General features: G+C 44.9%; 1 protein-coding gene across 5 annotated transcripts; it reads right to left on the bottom strand.

Moving 5' to 3' along the window:
• Positions 1-849: 849 nt before the first annotated feature.
• On the bottom strand, positions 850-16294 carry LOC132388704 (zinc finger protein 235-like). Of its 5 annotated transcripts, none has more exons than XR_009510317.1 (2): positions 15799-15834; positions 850-1291 (listed from the first exon to the last, which is right to left on the bottom strand). XR_009510317.1 is itself a non-coding variant. In XM_059961076.1 (2 exons), exon 2 carries the CDS (start codon positions 7987-7989, stop codon positions 6859-6861), a length of 1131 nt encoding a protein of 376 aa, XP_059817059.1. In that variant the 5' UTR covers positions 7990-8389; positions 16256-16294; the 3' UTR covers positions 6040-6858. The 5 variants fall into 5 exon arrangements, 4 of the variants coding, with proteins under 4 accessions (XP_059817059.1, XP_059817056.1, XP_059817060.1 ...); XM_059961076.1 differs by lacking the exons at positions 850-1291; positions 15799-15834 and adding exons at positions 6040-8389; positions 16256-16294; XM_059961073.1 differs by lacking the exon at positions 850-1291 and adding an exon at positions 6040-8836 and having other exon boundaries at positions 15799-15816.
• Between the last annotated feature and the right edge of the window lie 7042 nt (positions 16295-23336).

Raw genomic sequence — 23336 nt, 5'->3', positions numbered from 1 at the left:
GTGTCATCCTCGGACGGAAGGGGAAGGGGAAGAGGAATGCTGTGTCGGGGAAATGACAGACGGCAGCTGAAATCCTTTCTGGATGACCTGGTGAGGGACATCACAGTGGGAAGCAGCCTCGCTCCTTCGGGAGACGGTGGGTCACAGGGTGACGTTGGCACCACTCGGGCCCGGAAAGCAAAGATCATTCTTGCTTCTTCTCAGGATAGTGTGGTTGAGGGCGACTCCGCTCTCACCGGGAAGGGTATTGTTGCTGAGGCCTAGTAAACTCCCAACATGAAGCTCACTGTAGCTGGTCTAAATGTCAATGGTAGCAATGGTTCTCTCCGCAGAGAAAACAATTTCGCAGTCTTCAGGGATGGGAGATACGCGGTGAATTTCCTGTAGGGAACCCATACCATCCCGGGGGTCGAGTCCGCTTGGCTACTGGAGTAGCAAGGAGGGGTCTACATGAGCTTCCTCAGCTCCATCTCTAGCGGGGTGACGATCCTGTTGTCCTCGACCTTCCAGCCGGAAATGGTTAAAGCTCGAGATGTCGAGCCCGGCCGCCTGCTCCATCTGGCCGTGCGCCTGGCTGCTGTACCTCTGCATTTCAACAACGTGTCTGCCTTGAGGGGCGGGGTGATGCTGACGCACCTATTCCCTATTCCGTCAGCAGTCCACTCTACTGAGCTCCATCGATCCTGGGGTTGGGGACTTCAAATGTACCTTCGAGGTGGGGAACCTCTGCAGTCTCCAGCGCGACACAGCATCGGCAAAGAAGCTGAAGGAGTTAATCGGCTCCTTTGACTTGGTGGACGCCTGGCGGTATCTACTTCCTGAATCTGGAGCCTTCTCCAGAAGGTCTAGAGGGAGAGATTCCCGAATAGATCGCCTCTATGTCTCTGTAGCATACAGCTCCCTGCGATGGCAACCTGAATGTGGCAAATGCCGTCCTCGAACCATCACCTTGTGTGGATGGAATTTGCCCCTCGGCACTGTGAGGCGTCGTGGCATCAGCGCCGGACTCCGGAGCGAAGGGTCCCGAGTTCAAGGCCAGCCGGCTCCCTTGCACGCTTTCCATCCGTGCTGGGTTGAGCGTCGAGCTGGCAACTCGACCCCGTAAAAATAAAACTGGAGAATGCCACAGAAACGCCATGAGCAATCACCAGAAAGATCGGTGCAAAAGCTTGTCATGACGGCGCCCGAAGACTCCACCAGGAGTTAAGGACATTCTTCTTCTTCTACTCTGAGCTGGGATCCAGGCACTGGCGCTGTGAGAGGAAAGCCGTCTCCGAGCGTTCTTGGAAGCCTGGAGGGAAAGACAGGGTTAATTGTTTTTATGTCGGGAGTACACAGAGACTGAACGGTTTGAGAGAACATTGCCTAACCCAGTGTATCGGAGGGGTCGTGACTGTCACGTGACATCACTGCCCACTACCCGGTCGGAAGGCACGTCACCTGCCAATCAAGGTTTGACCCCTCCTCGCCCATCAATGCACTGTTACGGACCCGCAGGTTTCGTTCACTGTGGACTGTCACTTTAACAGAGCGCTTCAGTGAGGCAGGACTATGATGTTGTTCACTGACCGACTCGCAGCTTGTTTACCTTTAAAACAAGGACACAGACAGTCACGGTCAGGAGTCGGAAGAAGAGAGAGAGAGAGGAGCGAACCTGGAAAAGGCAGCAGTTCCAGCTTGTCGAGGCTGGGGATTTGGAACTCTGCTACACCCACAAGGGTGGGGTGATCATCGATCCGGTGCACATCGGATGTGTGGCTGTCACTCCGTATAGTCCAAAGGAGTGGATCTGGGAATGTCCTGTGGGGCCACTCGAAGTTACCCCCTGCCTGGGTGTGTGATCTGGTAACCCCTTGAAGGCGGCATCCCTGTGACAGATCACTCTGGTGGTAATTCGTGTGTGGCTTTGGAACGGCTCGACGGAGGATTTTCCACCACTGATGTTTATTAATTACCACTGTGGAATTCGGCGTGATTGCCTTCTCTCTACGTTTTACCTCTCGTTATCATCGCTGTGTGTATGTTATTCCGAGCACGTCTGTCTTTCTCTAGTTCTGTACAGTCACATACAGCGTTAACCTTAGAAATAGTTAAGTGTAAGACTTCCATTAAGATATAGCACTTTCCTTCTCACTCTGTTACATGTAATGCTTGGCGAGTGGCGTGGATCCGAGGGGTAGACTGTATTGGAGGGGTCGTGACTGTCACGTGACAAACCTACCCACCACCTGGTCAAGGCACACCACCTGCCAAATACACACCTCACCATTGGCCCCTTTAATTAGCCTTGTACTTGGCCTCGAGCAATCGGCCTTTGTAATCGACTTAACTCTGCTGGCACGGAGCCTTTGGCCCCTCTGTAAATCATCCGGGCTGGACCCTCTATCCCTGAGCACTATAAAGGGAGCCGCGTGTGCTTTCCCTTTGCCATCTCCGAGAGACACCCTGCTTCACTCCAGGCTGAGAACCGTGGAACGGCGCTGGAGAAATTGTTAGTGAGCTGTGCATTGAATAGGGTTGGGAGCGTTGATTACTCTCTTTAATAACACAGAGCTGTGCCTGCACAGGGTCAAGGGCTGGCGGATATCGTATAGAATTTTCCTTTGTGTGTTTGCGTGTGTGTGCGGGTGTTATGCGCGTGCACTTTGTGCCCAGGCGATATTCCCACGTTCGTTAGTAATTGTCCGTGTGTGTTTTATTGCCGAACCGACTTTCCCCACGACTGCTGTAAATTGTGCGTGTTGCTTCTGTTGCCGTTTTCCCACGATTGCCTTCTGTAAATAAAATCATTTTCTGTCCAAAGTCCTTGCTTCTGAGACATATCGAATCTGTTTCCCCACTTACAACACTTGCTCAGCCAATTTACATTTTTCTACGTTCATGTAATATGGGTGTTGTTTAATCGGTTTGGCTTGAACAATATCTACATCATGTACTGCAACCGCGGTTTGCTTGGGAACATTGGGAAATAAATCCTTAAAATTCAGAATTAATTCTTTCAGCTGTTGTTGTTGCTTTGGCTGCAGATGAGCCAACCTGTTATCAATGTTTTCCAGAACAACCGAGTTCATTAGCCTAACTGGGACCACGTTTGACTTGTGAAAAGTCTCAGATGAGTCAATTGTTTCATTCTCAGGGTTACCAGATTCATATGTTTTGACAACAACACTCACAGACGGTGCCTGCTTGTCAAAATTAGGCTTTTTCATATTTATATGTACCACCTGTGTTAGTTTACGTCAGTCGGGCGTTTTAATAACATAATTCACATCATTAATTGGAGAGACTATTTCATACGGTCTGTTGAATTTCGCCTGAAGTGGATTTGTCAACATTGGAGATAAGGCAAGCACCTTATCCCCCACCTGGTATTTTCGTTTGCAAGCCCGCTTATCAAACCAACACTTCATCCTGTTTTGAGAAATCTTTAGGTTTTGTCTCAATAGACTACAGGCTTGATGTAGTTTATTTCTGAACTTCAAAACATAGTCTAACAAGTTAACATGTACATCCCCATCAATCCACTGTTCCTTTAACAAGGTCAAAGGTCCCCTCACTCTCTGACCAAATACAAGTTCAAATGGACTAAAGCCCAGTGATCTCTGTACCGACTCTCTTACTGCAAACAAAAATAAATGTATACCTTCATCCCAGTCTTTTCCATTTTCAACATTTTAATATCATAATCATTGTTTTGAGGGTGGAATGAAATTTTTCTAAAGCCCCTTGTGATTCTGGATGGTATGCAGATGATGTAATTTGTTCAGCTCCCAGTTCATAAACTACCTGCTGGAATAATCCAGATGTAAAATCATGTCCTTGATCAGACTGGATTTCTTTACGCAAACCAGAAAATGTAGAAAACTTGGTAAGAGCCTTCGCCACAGTTTTAGCTTTAACATTTCTGAGAGGTATTGCCTCTGGGAATCCGGATGCAGTACACATAATAGTTAGCAGATATTGATGGCCAGCTTTAGTCTTTGGCAATGGGTCAACACAATCCAAAATAAATTTTGAAAAGGGTTCACCGAATGCAGGTATAGATCACAGTGGGGCACTGGGGTGACCTAATTAGGTTTACCCACAACTTGACAAGTGTGACAGGTTCTGCAAAAGCTCGTAACATCTTTCCACAGATTAGGCCAGTAGAATTATTTCGTAATCCTGTTTACCGTTTTACTCACTCCAAAATGGCCATCTAAGGGTATACTGTGGGCCAAAGTTAAAATTTCAGCCCTATAAACTTAAGGAACTATAACTTGGTGAACAATTTCCCATTCCTCACTCGCTGGTATAGCAGGTGGCCTCCACTTCCTCATTAACACACCATCCTTGAAGTAACACCCTGCTGGCACTTTCTAAGTCTCATCATCTGAGAGGGCTGTTTCTTTTAAAGCTTCAATCTCAGGGTCTAGGTTCTGTTCTGCTGTAAGCTCTCCCGCATCGGCAGACATTTTAGCCATACTTCGAGTTCCTGTGCAGGAAGGATAAATGTTAAAATCCATCTGTGGCTCGTCAGTGGTTGGGTTAGTTGTCAACTGCACTGCAGGAACAACTTTACAATCTGACAGGTCATTCCCTAACAGCAAACTAACATCTTCCACCAGTAAACTGGAGCATAATCTGATCTTAACAGGTCCTGAAACGAACCCTGACAGTAAAGTTACCTTGTGCAATGGCACGGAAACCATGTCGCCCCGAATGACTTTAATAAGATTTACCTCACCAATGTTAGAATCATCACCAAACTTTAGAACGCTGTCTGATATAAGTGACTGAGAAGCCCCAGTAACTCAAAAAATGTTCACTGTTACCGGGGTTGACCCTTCCTTTACTAATACAAACCCATCTGACATAAAATGATCTAATCCCTTCTTAACTCGGTCAGACCTCTCAGACCTTAACTGAGCCTCAATAGAATGTTCAGGACCCTACGGATTTATAGGTGCTTCAACATACTGACCACGGGCATTTGGGACTGCCTCCTTTTCCTTTTTCATCTTCAGGACTGAACAATCAGCCATCACATGTCCAGCTTTCTTACAATAGTAACAAGTAAGACCAGAATATTTCTCCTTCAACTGTTTCCCAGACTCCTGCAAAGTGGCAGCATCCTTTTCTTCTAAATATCTCTTTATGTCATCAGGGACGCACCTTTTGAATTCTTCAATTAAAGCCAACTCTTTCAAGCTGTTAAAATCATCATTCACATTTTTATATGTGCACCAGCGGTCAAAACACACTATCTTCTCATAAGCAAATTCCATAAAAGTCTGGTTCACGGATTTCCTCAAATTTCTAAACTTTTGCCTGTATGATTCTGGGACAAACTCGTAGCTTTGAGCACAGCCTGTTTCACTATGTCATAATCAGCTGCTTCATCAACTGTCAAAGCAGAATAGGCTTGCTGAGCCTTCCCCTTAAATACACTTTGTAAGAGAATAAGCCAAACCCCTTCTGGCCACTTTAAACTCTGAGCAACCTTCTCAAAATGCTGAAAGTATTTATCAATCTCTGCCTCGTCAAATGGAGGGACCAATTTAACTTCCCAACTGGCCTCAAATTTATCACCAGAGAAAAACGCTGGACTCCTTTGCTGCAACCTCTTTATCTTTTCCAGCTCAAACAGCCTCTGTCTTTCTGTTTCCTCCCTCTATTTTTCTGCCTCTTCTCTGTTTTTTTCTGCTTCTCTAGCCTCAAACTGCCTCTGCCTTTCCGCAGCCTCCAGTTTAATTTTTCTCACTTGTACTGGAGCTCAAGCTCACTAGGTTTACTTTCAGGAAACACCTCCAACTCCTCTACTATAAACACACCCTCAGATACATAATGTTCAGCTATTATCCTCTGCATCTGTGCCCTCCTCATTGTCAATTTCACCTTAGCAAGTTTTAACCTTCTAGCAAGTCTCAACAACTCAATCCTTCTGGCATCCTCTAATGCCTCAGAGGTTGGTCAGCATCCATTGCTGCTGATTTTCCACACACCAATAAATGAAAAGGGATGAAATTGATAATTAATGAATACGCCCCCAAATCTGTTCATATACTGGATGCAGGCCCCAATTTTGTTACGAATCATAACGTTTTAGAAATGAACCAGCAGCAATAGACTATACCTGGAGTCTGTTTTTAATGTTAAAACTATCTTTATTAGAATCTACTTGTAATATAGTAACTTATGCAAGATAAACAAAAGTTAACAATGTTATGTGTATATATGTGTTTAAATAAAACTCCCAAACTATTGAGCTCTGGAGAAACAAGGCTTGGATTCTTGAGATAGCAAAGTATGAAAGTTCAGGTGATGAGAGAGATATTTGTAATCCAGGGTAAATGTTGAGAGAAGGCAATTATGTTGAATTCCACAGGTTCCATGGTGGTAAAACCACACAACAGTCGCTATCGATTTTATTTGTCGTCATTCCAAACCCTCATAAGATTTATCACCGAAAGTGACTTGTCACAAGCGGTATCATCTTCAAGTGAATTACCACACCACACCCAGGGAAGGGTTAACACATCTGTGGTCTTCATAGGACACCACAAATCAGATCCACTCCTATGGATCAAACGCGGTGACAACTACACATACGATGTATGGTGAATCGATAATTAACCCACCCTTGTGGGCATAGGAAAGTTCCAAACAGTGACCCTTGGCCTCTAGTTCCCTGGTTTCGATCCTTCCATTTTTCCTCCTTCGTCTCCGTCTGACTCTGATTGTCTGTGTCCTTGGTTAAAAGGAAACAAGCTGCGAGCAATGTAAACAAGCTGCAAGTCGGACTGATTCACCTTCTTAATCTCTCTCGCTCTCTCTTAAAATGACAGCCCACAGCAAACGAAACCCGGGGATTCATAACTATGGCCACTCCCCATTGTGAATTGACTGGTGAGCCAGTAGTTGGGACGACTGAGTGAATCCTTTCCCACAGACTGAGCAAGTGAACGGCTTCTCCCCAGTGTGAACTTGCTGATGTCTCTGTAGGTTGGATGATCCAGCGAATCTCTTCCCACATTTTGAGCAGGCGAACGGCCGTTCCCCTGTGTGAACTCGCTGGTGTTTCAGTAGTTGGAATGACAGAGTGAATTGTTTCCCACAGACTGAGCAAGTGAATGGCTTCTCCCCAGTGTGAATTCGCTGGTGTGCCTGTAGGGTGGAAGATTGAGTGAATCTCTTCCCACATTCTGAGCATTTGAATGGCTTCTCCCCAGTGTGAACTCGCTGATGTCTCTGCAGGTGGGATGACTGAGTGAATCCCTTCCCACATTCTGAGCAGGTGAACGGCTTCTCCCTAGTGTGAACTCGCTGATGTACCAGTAGGCAGGATGAATCCGTGAATCCCTTCCCACATTCTGAGCAGGTGAACGACTTCTCCCCAGTGTGAACTCGCTGATGTTTCTGCCGGGTGGATGAATCAGTGAATCCCTTTCCACAGACTGAGCAGATGAATGGCTTCTCCCCAGTGTGAACTCGCTGATGAACCTTCAGATGGGATGACTGAGTGAATCCCTTCCCACATTCTGAGCAGGTGAAGGGCCTCTCCCCTGTGTGAACTCGCTGATGACTCAGTAGGCTGGATGACTGAGTAAATCCCTTCCCACATTCTGAGCAGGTGAATGGCCTCTCCCCAGTATGAACTGGCTGATGATTCTGTAGGTTGCATAAGTGAGTGAAGCTCTTCCCACAGTCTGAGCAGGTGAACGGCTTCTCCCCAGTGTGAACTCGCTGGTGTCTCTGCAGGTGGGATGACTGAGTGAATCCCTTCCCACATTCTGAGCAGGTGAATGGCTTCTCCCCAGTGTGAACTCGCTGATGATTCTGTAGGTTGGATAACTCAGAGAATCTCTTCCCACATTCTGAGCAGGTGAACGGCTTCTCCCCAGTGTGAACTCGCTGATGACTCAGCAGGTGGGATGATTTAATGAATCTCTTCCCACAGACTGAGCAAGTGAATGGCCGCTCCCTGATGTGAACTCCCTGGTGAGCCATTAAGACTGAGTGAATCCTTTCCCAGAAATTCAGCAGATGACCAGCTTCTGCCTGGTGTGAACTGACTGGTGTGTCCACAGGTGGGAAAACTGAGTGAATCCTTTCTCACCCACAGAACAGGTGAATGCCCTTGCCCAGTGTGAACTTGCTAATGTACCTTCAGTTGAAATGACCGAGTGAATCCATTCCCACTGTCTGAGAAGGTGAATGGCCTTTCTCCTGTGTAAAATGACGGACATGCCAGTTGGTCAGTTAACCGAGTGAATCTGTCCCCACTTTCTGAGCATGAAGAATGGTCAATTGAATCCCTTGCTCCACTTCTTAAATATCTAGACAGAGACAGCAAAACTGGCATGTCATGTTTGAGCTTCCTGGAGACAAATTCCTTCTTGTATTTAACCTGTAAAAAGATTTGCAAAATCCATCAATGGGTGTAGGACAACATTTCAGATGAGATTACTTGAGTTGCCAAGGTTTGATCTGGTATCACACTGTTACAGTGAGGTTCAAAACAAGCTGGACAGAGATATCATCTCCTGACTGGGCAGAGTGCTGGTATCTGGAATGACCATCAATTCTCTGATGCTCTTCCTGTCTCTATAAGAATGGGGCTTTTGGCCATCTCCAATTTGAACCCTCGCTCAGTTTGACTCTCTCCATTGGTATTATTACCTCCTCCTGCTGAGCTGCATGGGTGCCTGGCCCCACAGTAACTGAAACAGTCTCTCACATATAGTCTTTCTTGACGTGCAACTGTGATTTTCTTTTATGTATTATTAACTTAACATGCCACAGTTTTAACACCATATAAAAAATTCCTGCTGAGATGAATGGTTGGTCCGCACATCTGTTAAAAAGGATTTAGAGTGAATTTTTGTATTATTTCAGGTTTTTGTCACAGTCATTGAAAATTACAACACAGAAACAGGCACTTTGGGCCATCTAGTTTATGCCGAACTATTTAAATTGCCCACTCCCATACCCTTACCATCCAGGTACCTAGACAAACCTCTTAAATGTTGAAATGGATCTCGCATGCACCAGTCGTGCTGGCTGCTCATTCCACACCCAGATGACTGTCTATGTGAAGAAGTTTCCCCTCATGTTCCACATAACATTTCACCTTTCACCCTTAACCCTTGGCCTCTGGTTGTAGTCCCACCCAATCTCAGTGGAGAAAGCCAGCTTGCATTTACACTATCTATGCTCTCTATCACAATCAAATCTCACCTCAATCTTCTACATTCCAAGGAATAAAGTCTGGACCTGTTCAATCTTTCCTTATAACCCAAGTCCTCCAGACCTGGCAACTTTATTGTGAATTTTCTCTGAACTCTCTGAACCTCTTTTACAGCTTTCCTGTAGGCAGGTGACCAAAACTACACACAATACTCTAAATTAGGCCTCAACAATGTCTTCTACAAGTGAACATAAAATCCATCTATTGTTGTCAGTACTTTGGTTCATGAAGGCCATTGGGCTGAAATCTTTTTTTCTGTCTCTATCTGACTGTGATACAAATTTCAGTTAATTAAGGACCTGTACTCCCAGGTCCCTTTCTTCTACAACACTCCTCCGTGCCCAACCAGTAACTGTGAAAGACCTCCCTTGGTAGGTCATACTAAAGTGCAATAACTCACACTGGTCTGCATTAAATTCCATTTTCCCTTTTTCAAACCATTTTCCCAGCTGGTCCAGATCACACTGCAAGCCATGATAGTCTTCCTCACTGTCCACTACACCACCAATCTTGGGTGTCATCCACAAATCTGATGATCCAGTTAACCACACTATCATCCAGATTACTGATATAGATGACAAACAACATCAGATCCAGCACTGATCCCTGTGGCAACCAATAGTCGCAGGTTCCAGTCAGAGAGGCAACCATCTGCTACCACACTCTGGCTTCTCCCAAAGATGGTGTCTCATCCAATTTACTGTCTCATCTTGAACGCTGAGTGACCGAACCTTCTTGACAAACCTCCCATATGAGACTTTGTCAAGTGCCTTGCTAAAGTCCATGTGGACAACATCTGCTGCTTTGCCTTCATCCATTTCCCTGATAACTTCCTCGAGAGACTCTATAAGATTGGTTAGACATGACCTACCATGCACGCTGTTTATCCTTAATCAGTCCACATCGATCCAAATACTTATATATCGGGTTCCTGCACATAACATTCCAAGACCTTTCCCACTACTGATGTCAAGCTCACCAATGTGCAATTTCTCAGTTTATTTTTAGAGCCTTCCTTGAATAGCAGAACAATATTGGCTGTCCTCCGATCCTCCAGTACCTCACCTGCCACTTAAGATTATTTAAATATCTGTCCTTGTGCCCGTACAGTTTTGGCACTTGTCCTCCGCAAGATCCTAGGGAACAACTTGTCAGGCCCTGGGGATTGATCCACACTAATTTACCTGAAGACAGCAAACCCCTCCACCTCTGTAATCTGTACAGGGTCCATGAAGTTGATGCTGCTTTGCCTCACTTCTACAGACTCTGTGTCCATCTCCTGAGTCAATACGGATGCAAAATAAATCTCCCACATCTATTTTGTCTCCTCATATGGATTATCATTCTGATCCTGCAGACGATTAATTTTTTTTCCCTTGCAATCTTTTTGCTACTAACATATCTGCAGAATCCCTAAGGATTCTCCTTCACCTTGTCTGCTGGGGCAACCTGATGCCTTCTTTTATTTCTTTCATAAGTGTTCACTTGAATTTCCTGTATTTCATAAGTACTCCATTTGTTCCTATCTGCCTGTACCTCCTTTTTATCGATCTGGGAGCAGAAAGCCAAAGGGCTGATAGAGCTGCATGCTGGGAGGTGAGGATAAGGATGGTTAAACCAAAGTTGGAATGGGAGCCTGAATAACAGAACAGGTAGTGGAGAGGTTGTGGAGACAGATGTTGCTCAGTCCTCAAAGACAGGAATGAAAAAGTTGAGCATGGTGCGGTGAATATGCTGAGCCCTGTATATTTCAATACAAGGAGCAGCATAGGAAAGGTGGATGTGTTCAGGACATGGATCCACACCTGGAATCAACACTAGGATCTGGCAACTGTGGATTGGGACAGGCTGCTTTATGGCAAAGGTGTGCTTGGTAAATGGGAGGCCTTCAAAGCGAAATTTTGAAAGTACAAAGCGGGTATCTCCTTGCCAGAATAAAAGGTAAAGATAGAAAATGTAGGGAACTTTGGTTTGCAAGAGATATTGAGACCCTGGTGAAGCACAAAATGGAATTGCATAACAGGGATCAACAGGCAGTTTCTTATGGAGTATAAGAAATGCAAGAGAACACATAAGAGATAAATCAGGATGGCTAAAAGAAGGCATGAGGTTGCTGTCACAGAAAAGATGAAGGATAATCCTCAGCGATTCTAGAGATAGATTAAGAGCAAAAGCATTGCAAGGCACAAAGTTGGTCCTCTGGAAGACCGGAATGGCAATCCACGTGTGGAACCAAAGCAGATGGGGGAGATCTTAAATAATTTTTCATCTCTATTTATTAGGAGATGGACAAAGATTCTATGGGAATGTGGAAAAGCCGCATTAAAATCATGGATCCTGCACAGGTTAAAGAAGAGAAGTTAATTGGTTGTTCAACATAGAAATCTACAGCATATTCCAGGCCATTCAGCCTAAGATGTTGTGACAGCCATGTAACTTTCTCTAGAATCTGCCTAGAATTCCCCTCTAGTGTTCTGTGCTATAAGAAATAAATCAGGATGGCTAAAAGAAGATGCCGAGCGCATCATTGGAGCCTCCCTGCCCTCTATTGTGGACCTGTACTCTTCCAGGTTGAAGAAGAGGGCGGGGAACATCATAAAGGACTCCTTCCATCCTGCGCACGGACTGTTTGAACTGCTTCCGTCTGGAAGGCACCTCAGATCCCTCCGGACTAAGACTAATAAGCACTGGAGAAGTTTTTTCCTTACTGCGGTCACTTTGCTGAACAGTTGACTGCCAGTTAACTGTCGGCTAACTATTACTTGGATTGCACTACCTGTATGTATAATCTATATTTTCATTTATATTTATCATTATTATTGTTATGAGCAGAGAGGCAACATCTGCTGGAAGTAAATTCCTTGTGTGTGTACAGGTACTTGGCGATTAAAGTCTGATTCTGATTCTGAGGTTGCCCTCACAGAAAAGATGAAGGATAATCCTAAGGGATTCTACTGATAGATTAAGAGCAAAAGTATTGCAAGGGAGAAAGTTGGTCCTCTGGAAGACCAGCGTGGCAATCTTATGTGTGGAAACAAAGCAGAGAGGGAGATCCTCATTTACTTTCATCTCTGTTTCCTCAGCAAATGGGATACAAAGTCAATGGAAGTGTGGAAAAGCAGCATTAACATCGTGGACCCCGTACACACTAAAGCAGAGGAGGTGGTTCCCATCCTGAGGCAGATTAGGGAGGATAAATCTCCAGGGTATGGCCAGGTGCTCCCTCAGACCCTGTGGGAGGCAAGAGCAGAAATTGTAGGGGCCCCAGCAGAGATAATTAAGTCATCTTTAGTGATGGGGGTGGTAATAGAGGATCGGCGAATAACCAAAGTTGCTTTGCTCCTTCACATAGAACAGAGATATCTACAGCACATTACAGGCTCTTTGGCCCACAGTCCTGTGCCGACCATTTAACCTACACTAGAAACTGCCTAGAATTTTCCTAGCGCACAGCCCTCTATTTTTCTATGCTCCATGTACCTATCCAAGAGGTTGTTAAAAGACCCCATTGTATCTGCTTTGTCAACCACTGCTGGCTTACATTCCACGCACCGACCACTATCTGTGTAAAAAAAAACCTTACCCCTGACATTGCCTCGGTATCCATTTCCAAGCACCTTAAAACTATGCCCCCCTCGTGTTAACCATTTCAGCCCTGGGAAAAAAACCTCTGATTATCCACACGATCAATGCCCCTCATCATCATATGCACCTAAAAAAGGCTCCAAACATACACTAAGAAATTATACATTGGATGGACGACTTGTTAGAAGTATATAGTACCATGAGAGTATAGATAGGGCAAATGCAAGCAAGAGCTGAGTGATCAATATATCCCAAAGAACTGTAAAAATTGAGGACACAACAGTGGCTGGAATGAGAAGCCAGAGCCAACATAAAAGTCAAACAGAGGGCAAACAAAAGAGCAAAAACTATTCGGAAGGTTTTAGAACCAAACAGAAGATGACAACAAAAAAGTCAGATGAGCTCAGTGTGTGGAATTGTGATTTGTAGTCATTAATGGATCTCAGTAGCACCCAACATTCTGAGGCTTTTAGAGGAACAAAATATCCGGGGCTTCAATTTCTCTTGAAAATCAAGGTTCCCTGGACCAGTTACCTTTCAACTTTTACTTTGGCTGGCACATGCAAGCTCTATATCCTCAAAATTTCACTTCTGAAGGCCTCCCACTTGCAAATACTCCGTTGCCAGGAAACAGCCTGTCCCAAACCACACTTGTCTGATCCTTTCTGATACCACCAACATTGACCATTCTCCAATTTAGAATCTCAACCCGTGGTCCAGACCTCAATTTTTCCATCTTTACTTTGAATCTCATGGTATGATGTTTACTAAATTCTGTCAGCAGCCCTGGATCATTTCCTAACAGCTTATTGCACACTTCTACGTTGGGAATTCTACGTACTAAGGGCACATTTGACAAACTTTACTCCATCTAGCCCTTTTACAGTATGGGAGTCCCAGTCAATATATGGAAAGTTAAAATCACTTACTGAATTATCCTTTGTTCCTTGGCATGGTCTGTGATTTCTCCACAAATTTGTTCCTCTAAATTCCTCAGACTGTTGGGTGTAAACAAGTCCCAATAATGGCTACAATATCACAATCCCCTGTCCTGAGCTCATCTGGCTTTCTTACGAGGCTTCTTGCATTGTGACATACACAGCTCAGCACATTCATCGCACCATGCTCAACCATTTGATTGCTGACTCTGCCAGCAATTATTCTGACTGGTGTCAAGAAAACAAACTCTCCCGCACTGTCACCAAAACAAAGGAGCTGATTGTGGATGACAGGAGGAATGGAGACAGGCTGATATCATTGGATCTGCGGTTGATACTGACATCAATGGATCTGGGGTTGAGAAGGTGAACAGCTTTAAGTTCCTCAGCATAAACGTCACCAGGCATCTCAGATTGTCTGTACATACCGGCTGTGTTGTGAAAAGAGCACAGCAGCACCTCTTCCACCTCAGATGGCTGAAGAAGTTCCGGATGGGGCGAAATCCTAGGAATTTTCTACAGGGAAACAATTGAGAGCACCCTGACTGGCTGCATCACTGCCTGGTATGGGAACTGTACTTCCCTTAATCACAGGAACCTGCAGAGAGTGGTGTGGACAGCCCAGCGCATCCGTAGTTCTGAACTTTCTGCCATTCAATACATTTACACAGACACGTGTGTAAAAAGGGCCCAAAGGATATTGGGAGCCAAATTCACCACAACCACAAACTGTTCGTGCTGCTACCATCCAGGAAACGGGATCACAGCAAAAGGACCAACAGGCCCTGGGACGTCATCTTCCACCAGGTCATCAAACTGATTAATTTATGCAGATACAATTGCATTTCGATGTTATATTGACTGTCCTATGTACAAACTATTATAAATTACTGTAAATTACACATTGCAGATTTAGAAGGAGATGTAATGTAGTTTTCTCCCTCTCATGTTTATGAAGTATTTATGTAATAAAGTCAATTCAATTCGATTCACCCTCTGCACTATCTGTTCTGTCATTCTGGCTCTCATTCCCCCTACAACTTATTTTAATCATATCGCCCCTCCCCCACACGACGCTACATCTAGCAAGCCTAAGATATTAGTCACCTTTTGTTCTGTCCCCCTAACTAACGAATCCCCTATCACCCCTTTGATTTTCCTCTGCCAGTTAATTCTCCCCACAACACCTTCTAAAGTGGTCTACCTGTTGTTGTGGGGGATGGCCACAAGATTATTCAATGATGACTATTTAACCGCATTCCCCTTCCTGACTCTCACACAGTTTCCTGTGCCCTGCACCTTAGGTGCAACTCACCTCACTTCATGTCACATCCATCACCACATCCAACTGCCGGATGGTGTGGAATTCATCTACCTCAAGGTCCAACACCTTAAAGTGCAGGGTTACAAGCTGCAGCTGGATGCACATCTTGTCTGTGAAGGCATCAGGGACACTGGATGTCTCCCCTCCTTCCCTCTAATATCTCCTCTAATTTGGAATAACCAGTGTGCACATAAATCTTGTACTGTGCATTTTGTTGCCAGTGACAATATGTGCACAGTGAGTTTTATACAGAGAGGTGTTCATCTTATGAGCTAGCAAATCACTGTCAATAAGAACTTTGATCTCCTCTGGGTTCAGTCCAGTTCATCTGCACTCTCACACAACCTATGTAGCAGACTTGTAACCGGAAATGAAGGACTTTCTCAACAAAGCTTTTGCATACTGTCCATATGGGGTTTGATTGCTAAATTATGTTTAAAAAGTCAGATTTCCAAATATAACTCCACTTCTTCCACCTTGCAAATTCTCCAGCAATTTTTCATCACCAACAATGCACACAGGTATCACCAGTTTCTGTATTCTACATAAATATTTTCCCTGAAGTCTCCCCCAAGTGACTTACAGTGATGGTAAAGCCAATGAATATGAAGGGAAGGGCAGTAGTCTGTCTCATTTGTGATGTGAAAGTTACTTGTTGCCCAGGACAAAGGTGTTTGATATCATTATGTACCCAAAGAGAATGGGACAAAACATATTCTCACCGGTAGAAAAGTCCAGAACAAGAACACACACAAAATGCTGGAGGAATTCAGCAGGCCGGGCAGCATCTATGGAAAAGTGTACTAAAGCTGAGTTCATCCAGCAATTTGTGTTGCCAGCAATCCAGATGCAATCCAGCATCTGCAGATGTTCTCTTGTTTGTGATTGAGGAAAGAACAAAGGTGATTTTCTCAACTGGTGATGTAAAAGATTTTGTTCCCTTTCTCCGAGTTCCTGATCCTTGCATTTATATAGCTGGAGATCAGCTCTGTCTGAGAGATCCATCGGTTCCCATTCCCTCATCAGCCGGAAGCTCCCCGGGGCCCGTGTACGGATCGTGGGGCTGAGAGAGAGGAGATTGAGCAGGACTGTCCCGGGATTGCGGGTGAGGGTGTCCGGATTTCACAGGAATCGTCCCTCAGTCGCTGTTTATTTAAAAACGTAGAGGATCGCTCTTACCTGCACCCGGTATTTGCAAGGCCTTCTGTGCACTGTGCGCATGCGTGATACTTGGGGACGTCATCAACCCTGACGCTTGCGCATTTGTTCGGTGCTTCAGAGTAAGCGAAATTTTAAATGCACTGCCTTATGGTTAATCATCCTGCCATTAAAGATTTCTGCAGGTACTGTTTCAATATACATACCTCATTTTTTTCGTGTGTGTATAGAAAATTCTGCAGCTGTTTTAACGCAGAAAGCGGCTCCCATAAACAATATACTCAATTTCAACGTGTATCATATGCCAAAGTAAAATGCAGTTATAAAACACAGGAGATTCTGCAGTTGCTGGGAATACAGCGACGCACACACACACAATGCTGGAGGAACTCTGTAGTTCAAGCAGCAACTAAGCAGCGTAGCACACAGCCTAAGCGTGCAGAAGCGGCGCGGCCTAAACGTTGTCCATTTATTCCTCTCCACATTTGCTTCCGGATCTGTTGATTTCCACCAGAGTTTTGCAGAAATTAACCACATTTCTTTAGGTCAACCAGTTTCCAAATGTTTCTGATCTTTCTTTTGTAGCCACATCCTGCTGGTTTGATTCCTCCTCCTCTTAAACTCTAGACCCCATCTCTCTCTGGAGCCCCAAAGCCCCGACTCAGGCTGGCAACACTTTGGTTTCTGACTCGAAGTTTCACTCGCTAGTCTGCTGTCAGAATTTAGTGGAGCATTGTGTTGCGAGACCGCAGATTCGTTCACTGTGAATGTCGCTTTAAGTGCCTGAGTGAGGCGGGACTGTGACGTCAGTCACACACTGCGGCAGCCTGAGAGAGAGAGAGAGAGAGAGAGAGAGAGAGAGAGAGAGAGAGAGAGAGAGAGAGAGAGAGAGAGAGAGAGAGAGAGAGAGAGAGAGGAGAGAGAGAGAGAGAGAGAGAGAGAGAGAGAGAGAGAGAGGAGAGGAGAGACAGACACACACACACAGGCACAAGCTGTTGGACCTTCAGCTTGCCACTTCTAAGGTTGGAGCTCTTCCACGCCCAGAAGATCGTGTTGATCATCGGCACGCAGTGCACAACGGATGTGTGACTGTCACTTCGTATCATCCATATGTGTGGATTTGCTGGAGTATCCTGTGGTATCACTTTTGTGGGCCCCTACCTGGAATCCGAGTGTTCTGTGGTAACCACCTGGAAACGATATTCCTGTCACTGTCAGCTGGTGATATTTCTAAGTGGATTTCGGAACTAATCGACGGATAAGATAATTGGCGACTGTTATTTTGTTTACCCAGCGTGGAATGTGTGTGGAATTCTTCGTAATTGCTTTCTCTCTACATGATCGTGTGGATTTACAAATCTCTGCCCTCACTCACTTATTCTGTGGATTACTAAACTTTTCCACGTTACCATCTGGAGACATTAAGCATTGTTTCCCAAGCTTGATAGTTTGGGAGCTATATATACGCATTACACTGTTAACTTCTGTTCGTTTCGTTTAATCTTTTATATTTGGAGTAGATACTAATAAAGATAGTGGTTTTCACATCGAAACCAGACTCCATTAGTGATCTATTGCTGCTGGTACGTAACAATTGCAACAACCAAGCTGTCTGAGGCATAGTCCTTTAAAATTTGTGAAAATGACCCAAAACGTTGAAAAGAGCGGGGAAGAAGGAGTTTAACCAACTTCTTCCGGAGCCCTAAACAACGTCACCACCACAGTGAGCTCATCGTCTTGTTCAGCCCGGAGACAATCATGTAGGGTATTCATGCTGGTGTATAAGATGATGAGAGGCATTGGTCGTGTGGATAGTCAGAGGCTTTTTCCCAGTCTGAAACAGCTAACACGAGGGGGCATAGATTTAAGCTGCTTGGAAGTAGGTACAGAGGAGATGTCAGAGCTAATTTTTTTTAAGCAGAGTGGTGTGTGTGTGGAATGCACTGCCAGCGACGGTGGTAGAGGCGGATACAATAGGATCTTTTAAGAGACTCTTAGATAGGTACATGGAGCTTAGGAAAATAGGTGGCTATGCGGTAGGGTAATTCTAGGCTGTTTCTGGAGTAAATTACATGGTCGGCACAACATTCTGGGCCAAAGCATCGGTAATATGTTATAGATTTCTGTGATTTTATGAAATTCAAGGGAAATCTCCTATCCCACAGAGTGGTGACTAGTTGCAACCTGTAATCTCAGGGAGAGTGAAAGCGAAACGGCATATACTGATATGGAAATGAAACTTGGGCAGGGACCAGATGGGCCGAGTGGCCTTCCTAGTATACAGTGTGAGTGTGGGGGAGACAGTAAGTACCTGAGACGCGGGATTTGATACAGAACTGATTTACCTTTCACAGATCCACAATATTAAAAGCCAGTCTAGTTTAAGGCTAACATCAGCAGAACAGACTCCTCCAATACTCAGGGACCAGGGTTCAGTCCTGGGTACATGAGCAGCCGCAAGAACTGCAGAATCTGACAGTAACAGTCCCTCATGAACCTGCAGCTGTCTTCAGTCACCGTGATGGTTAAACATTTAACACGGAGCTGATTTGAACTTCCTCCCTGATGTAAAGTTGTTGGTGTTGCAGCAGCTGGGATGATTGAGTAAAACTCTTTGCTCACTCCGGACAGAAATGTGGCCTCTATTTATTGTGAACTCACCGGAGCATCACAAGGTGGGTTAACTGAATGAGTCTCTTCGCACACACGGAGCAGGTGAACGGCCGCTTCCCAGTGCGAAGCTATTGGTGTATCTGTGATGGCCAACTGAATCCCTTCCAAAATGAGAGCCGGTGAATGACGGCACAGTGCTCGGAACGTCATGGCGATGTATCCAATCAGATCACGGACATGGTCACGTGTTCGGGCTCTCCTTGTAGCGAGTGGGGCGCTGTCTTCTCCAGCATCTCCGTCTCCACATTCAAGGATCGGCGGCATTCAAGCGCTGGTGAACTGACAGATACAGCGGAACTAACGTGTTGTTGTGTTTGAAATTCCTATACACAAATCCTTTGCCTTTTCTACACTGTTAAAAGTTTACAAAGCACGTCAGTGGGTGAAGGACAACATTTCAACTCAAATAACTTTAGCGTCCATGGTGCCTTCGTATAAATAAAAACATTCTCACGGTTCAAAACAAGTTGGAGGAACAAGACTTCTAACTGGCGACAGTTCCGGCATCAGACACAACATCAAACTCTCTGCTTCCCTCTCTGTATCAAAATGGATCATTCCTCCCCTTCATCAGTCTGTGACTTGGCTCAGTCTGTCTGTCTCCTTCGCATTCTGAGCATGCGCCACACACCTACTGAGATCACATTTTACTTACACGGCTGTGACTAGAGACTTTCTGATTATTATGTCCCTCCTGGTATTTGACAGAACAGGTGAGTGGCCTTGCCCAGTGTGAACTTGCTGATGTACCTTTAGTTGAGAAGACCGACTGAATCCATTCCCACTGTCTGAGCAGGGGAATGGGCTCCCCCTTTGTAAAATGACAGGCGTGCCAGTCGGTCGGACAATTGAGTGAATCCCTCCCCACAGTCTGAGCAGGAAGGATGATCGAGTGAATCCCTCCCCACAGTCTGAGCAGGAAGGATGATCGAGTGAATCCCTCCCCACAGTCTGAGCAGGAAGGATGATCGAGTGATTCCCTTGCTCCGCTTCTTAAATATCTGGACAAAGACAGCAAATCTGGCGTGTTGTGTTCGAGATTCCCGTAGAGAAATTCCTTGTCATTTTTAACCTGAAAAAAAGATTTACAAATTCCATCAGTGGGAATACGTCATTATTTCAAATCAGATCACTTGCGTTGCCAAGGTGTGATCTGACATCACACTGTTACAGTGAAGTTCAACCCAAGTTGGAGAGAGAAATCATCTTCTAACTGGGCACAAAGCTGGTATCTGTAATAACTATCAAATTCTCTGATGTTCTTTCTGTCTCTATAAGAATGGGTACAGAGGAGGTATCGGGGTAAGATTTTTTTTAATGCAGAGCGTGGTGAGTGCGTGGATTGGGCTGCTGGTGACAGTGGTGGAAGCGAATACAATAGGGTCTTTTAAGAGACCCCTGGACAGATATATGGAGCTCAGAAAATTAGAGGCCTATGGGTAACCCTTGGTAATTTCTCAGGGAAGGGCATCTTTGGCACAGTTTTGTGACCAAAGATCCTGCATTGTGCTGTAGGTTTTTGTTTCCATGTTTCTGCCATCTCCAATCTGTGACTTGGCTCAGTTTGACTCTCTCCATTGGTATTATTCCCTGTTCCCCCTGAGCTGCATGGGTTCTTGGCTCCACAGTAACTGAAACACTCTCACACAAATAGCCTTTGTTGATGTGCAGCTAGGATTTTCTTTTATGCACTGTTAATTTAAAGTGCCACAGCTCTAGAGCCATGTAAAAATTTCCTGCCCAGATGAATCGTTGGTCCATACAGCTGTTAAAAAGAATTAAAGTGAACAGTAACATTATTTCAGGTTTTTGTAACAGTCATAGAAAATTACAACACAGAACAGGCCCTTTGGGCCAACTGGTCTGTGCTGAACTATTAAAACAGCCCACTCGCACACCTCTACCATCCAGGTACCAACAGAAACCTCTTAAAAGTTGAAATCGAGCTCGCATGCACCACTTGTGCTGGCTGCTCATTCCACAGCCGGATAACCGTCTGTGTGAAGAAGTTCCCCTCATGTTCCCCTTAACATTTCACCTTTCACCCTTAATCCATGGCATCTGGTTGTAGTCCCACCCAATCTCAGCGGAAAAAGCCAGCTTGCATTTACCCTATCTATAACCCTCATAGTTGGGGTATACCTCCATCAAATCTCCCCTCAATCTTCTATATTCCAAGGAATAAAGTCCTGACCTGTTCAATCTCTCCTTACAACCCAAGTTCTCCAGACCTGGCAACATCCTTGTGAATTTTCTCTGAACTCTCTGAACCTCTTTTATATCATTACTGTAGGTAGTTGACCAAAACTGCACACAATACTCCAAATTAGGCCTCACCAATGTCTTCTAGAAATCAAGATAACATCCATCTATTGTTATCAGTACTTTGGTTCATGAAGGCCATTGGGCTGAAATCTTTTTTTCCATCTCTATCTAACTGTGACACAACTTTCAGTGAATTAAGGTATTCCCAGGTCCGTTTCTTCTACAACACTCCTCCGTGTCCGACCAATCACCGTGAAAGACCTCCCTTGGTAGGTCAGACCAAAGTGCAACAACTCACACTGGTCTGCATTAAATTCCATTTTCCATTTCTCAAACCATTTTGCCACCTGGTCCAGATCGCACTGCAAGCCATGATAGTCTTCCTCGCTGTCCACTACACCACCAGTCTTGGTGTCACCCACAAATTTGCTGATCCAGTTAACCACACTATCATCCAGATTACTGATATAGATGACAAACAACAACAGATCCAGCACTGATCCCTGTGGCTCACCAACAGTCACAGGTTCCAGTCAGAGAGGCAACCATCTGCTACCACACTCTGGCTTCTGCCAAAGACAGTGTCTCATCCAATTTACTGTCTCATCTTGAATGCTGAGTGACTGAATCTTCTTGATCAACCTCCCATATAAGACTTTGTCAAGTGCCTTGCTAATGTTCATGTCGACAACATATACTGCCTTGCCTTCATCCACTTTCCTGAGAACATCTGCAAGAGACTATAAGATTGGCGAGAGCCATGCTGTCTATCCTTTATCAGTCCACACCTATCCAAATACTTACAGTATATACCTGGTTCCTGCACCCACATTCCAATAACTTTCCCAGTTCTGATGTCAAGCTCACCAACGTATAATTTCCTAGTTTATTTTTGCAGCCTTTCTTGAACATCAGAACAACATTGTCTGTCCTCCAATCCTCCAGTACCTCACCTGTCACTGAGGGTGAATTAAATATCTGTGCTAAGGCCCCGATAATTTCTGCACTTGTCTTCCGCAGGGTCCTAGTAAACAACTTGTCAGGCCCTGGGGATTGATCCACACTAATTTGCCTCAAACGCCTCCACCTCTGTAATCTGTACAGGGTCCATGAAGTTGATGCGGCTTTGCCTCACTTCTATAGACTCTGTGTTCATCTCTTGAGTAAATACGGATGCAAAAAAAATCTCCCCAAGTCTATGTTATCCCTTCATATGGATTACCATTCTGATCTTCCAGAGAATTAATTTTTTCCCTTGCAATATTTTTGCTCTTAACATATCTGCAGAATCCCTGAGGATTCTCCTTCAACTTGTCTGCTGGGGAAACCTCATGCCTTCTTTTATTTCTTTCATAAGTGTTCACTTGAATTTCCTGTATTTCATAAGTACCCCATTTGTTCCTATCTGCCTGTACCTGGTATGCACCTCCTTTTTATTGATCTGGGTGAGGAAAGCCAAAGGGGTGATAGATCTGCATGGTGGGAGGTGGGGTTAAAGAGGGTTAACCTAAAGTTGCAGGGGGAATGGGAGCCTGAATAACAGAACAGATGGTGGTGGGGTTGTGGAGAAAGATGTTGTTCAGGCCTCAGACAAAGTCAGGAATGAAAAAGCTGAGCATGGTACAGTGAATATGCTGAGCCCTGTATATTTCAATACAAGGAGCAGCGTAGGAAAGGTGGATGTGTTCAGGGCATGGATCAACACCTGGAATCAACACTAGGATCTGGCAACTGTGGATTGGGACAGGCTGCTTTATGGCAAAGATGTGCTTGGTAAATGGGAGGCCTTCAAAGCAAAATTTTGAAAGTAGTAAGCGGGTATGTCAGAATAAAAGGTAAAGATAGAAACTGTAGGGAAACTTGAATTGCACGAGATATTGAGACCCTGGTAAAGCACAAAATGGAATTGCATAACAGGGATAGGCAGTCACTTTCTTATGGAGTATAAGAAATGCAAGAGAACACATAAGAAATCAATCAGGATGGCTAAAAGATGGCATGAGGATATTACCACTAGGATATTCATCCCCTCTTGTTCTGTTCCTCTAACTAACAAATCCCCTATCAGCCTTTTGACTTTCCTCTGCCAGGTAATTCCCCCCAACAGTTTCTAAAGTGGTCCACTTGTTGTTGTGTGAAATGGCCACAAGAGTACTCTGCGATG

Source organism: Hypanus sabinus, unplaced genomic scaffold (genome assembly GCF_030144855.1).
Source record: "Hypanus sabinus isolate sHypSab1 unplaced genomic scaffold, sHypSab1.hap1 scaffold_384, whole genome shotgun sequence".
Taxonomy (NCBI): domain Eukaryota; kingdom Metazoa; phylum Chordata; class Chondrichthyes; order Myliobatiformes; family Dasyatidae; genus Hypanus; species Hypanus sabinus.
This window is presented reverse-complemented; position numbering and strand designations above follow the sequence as displayed.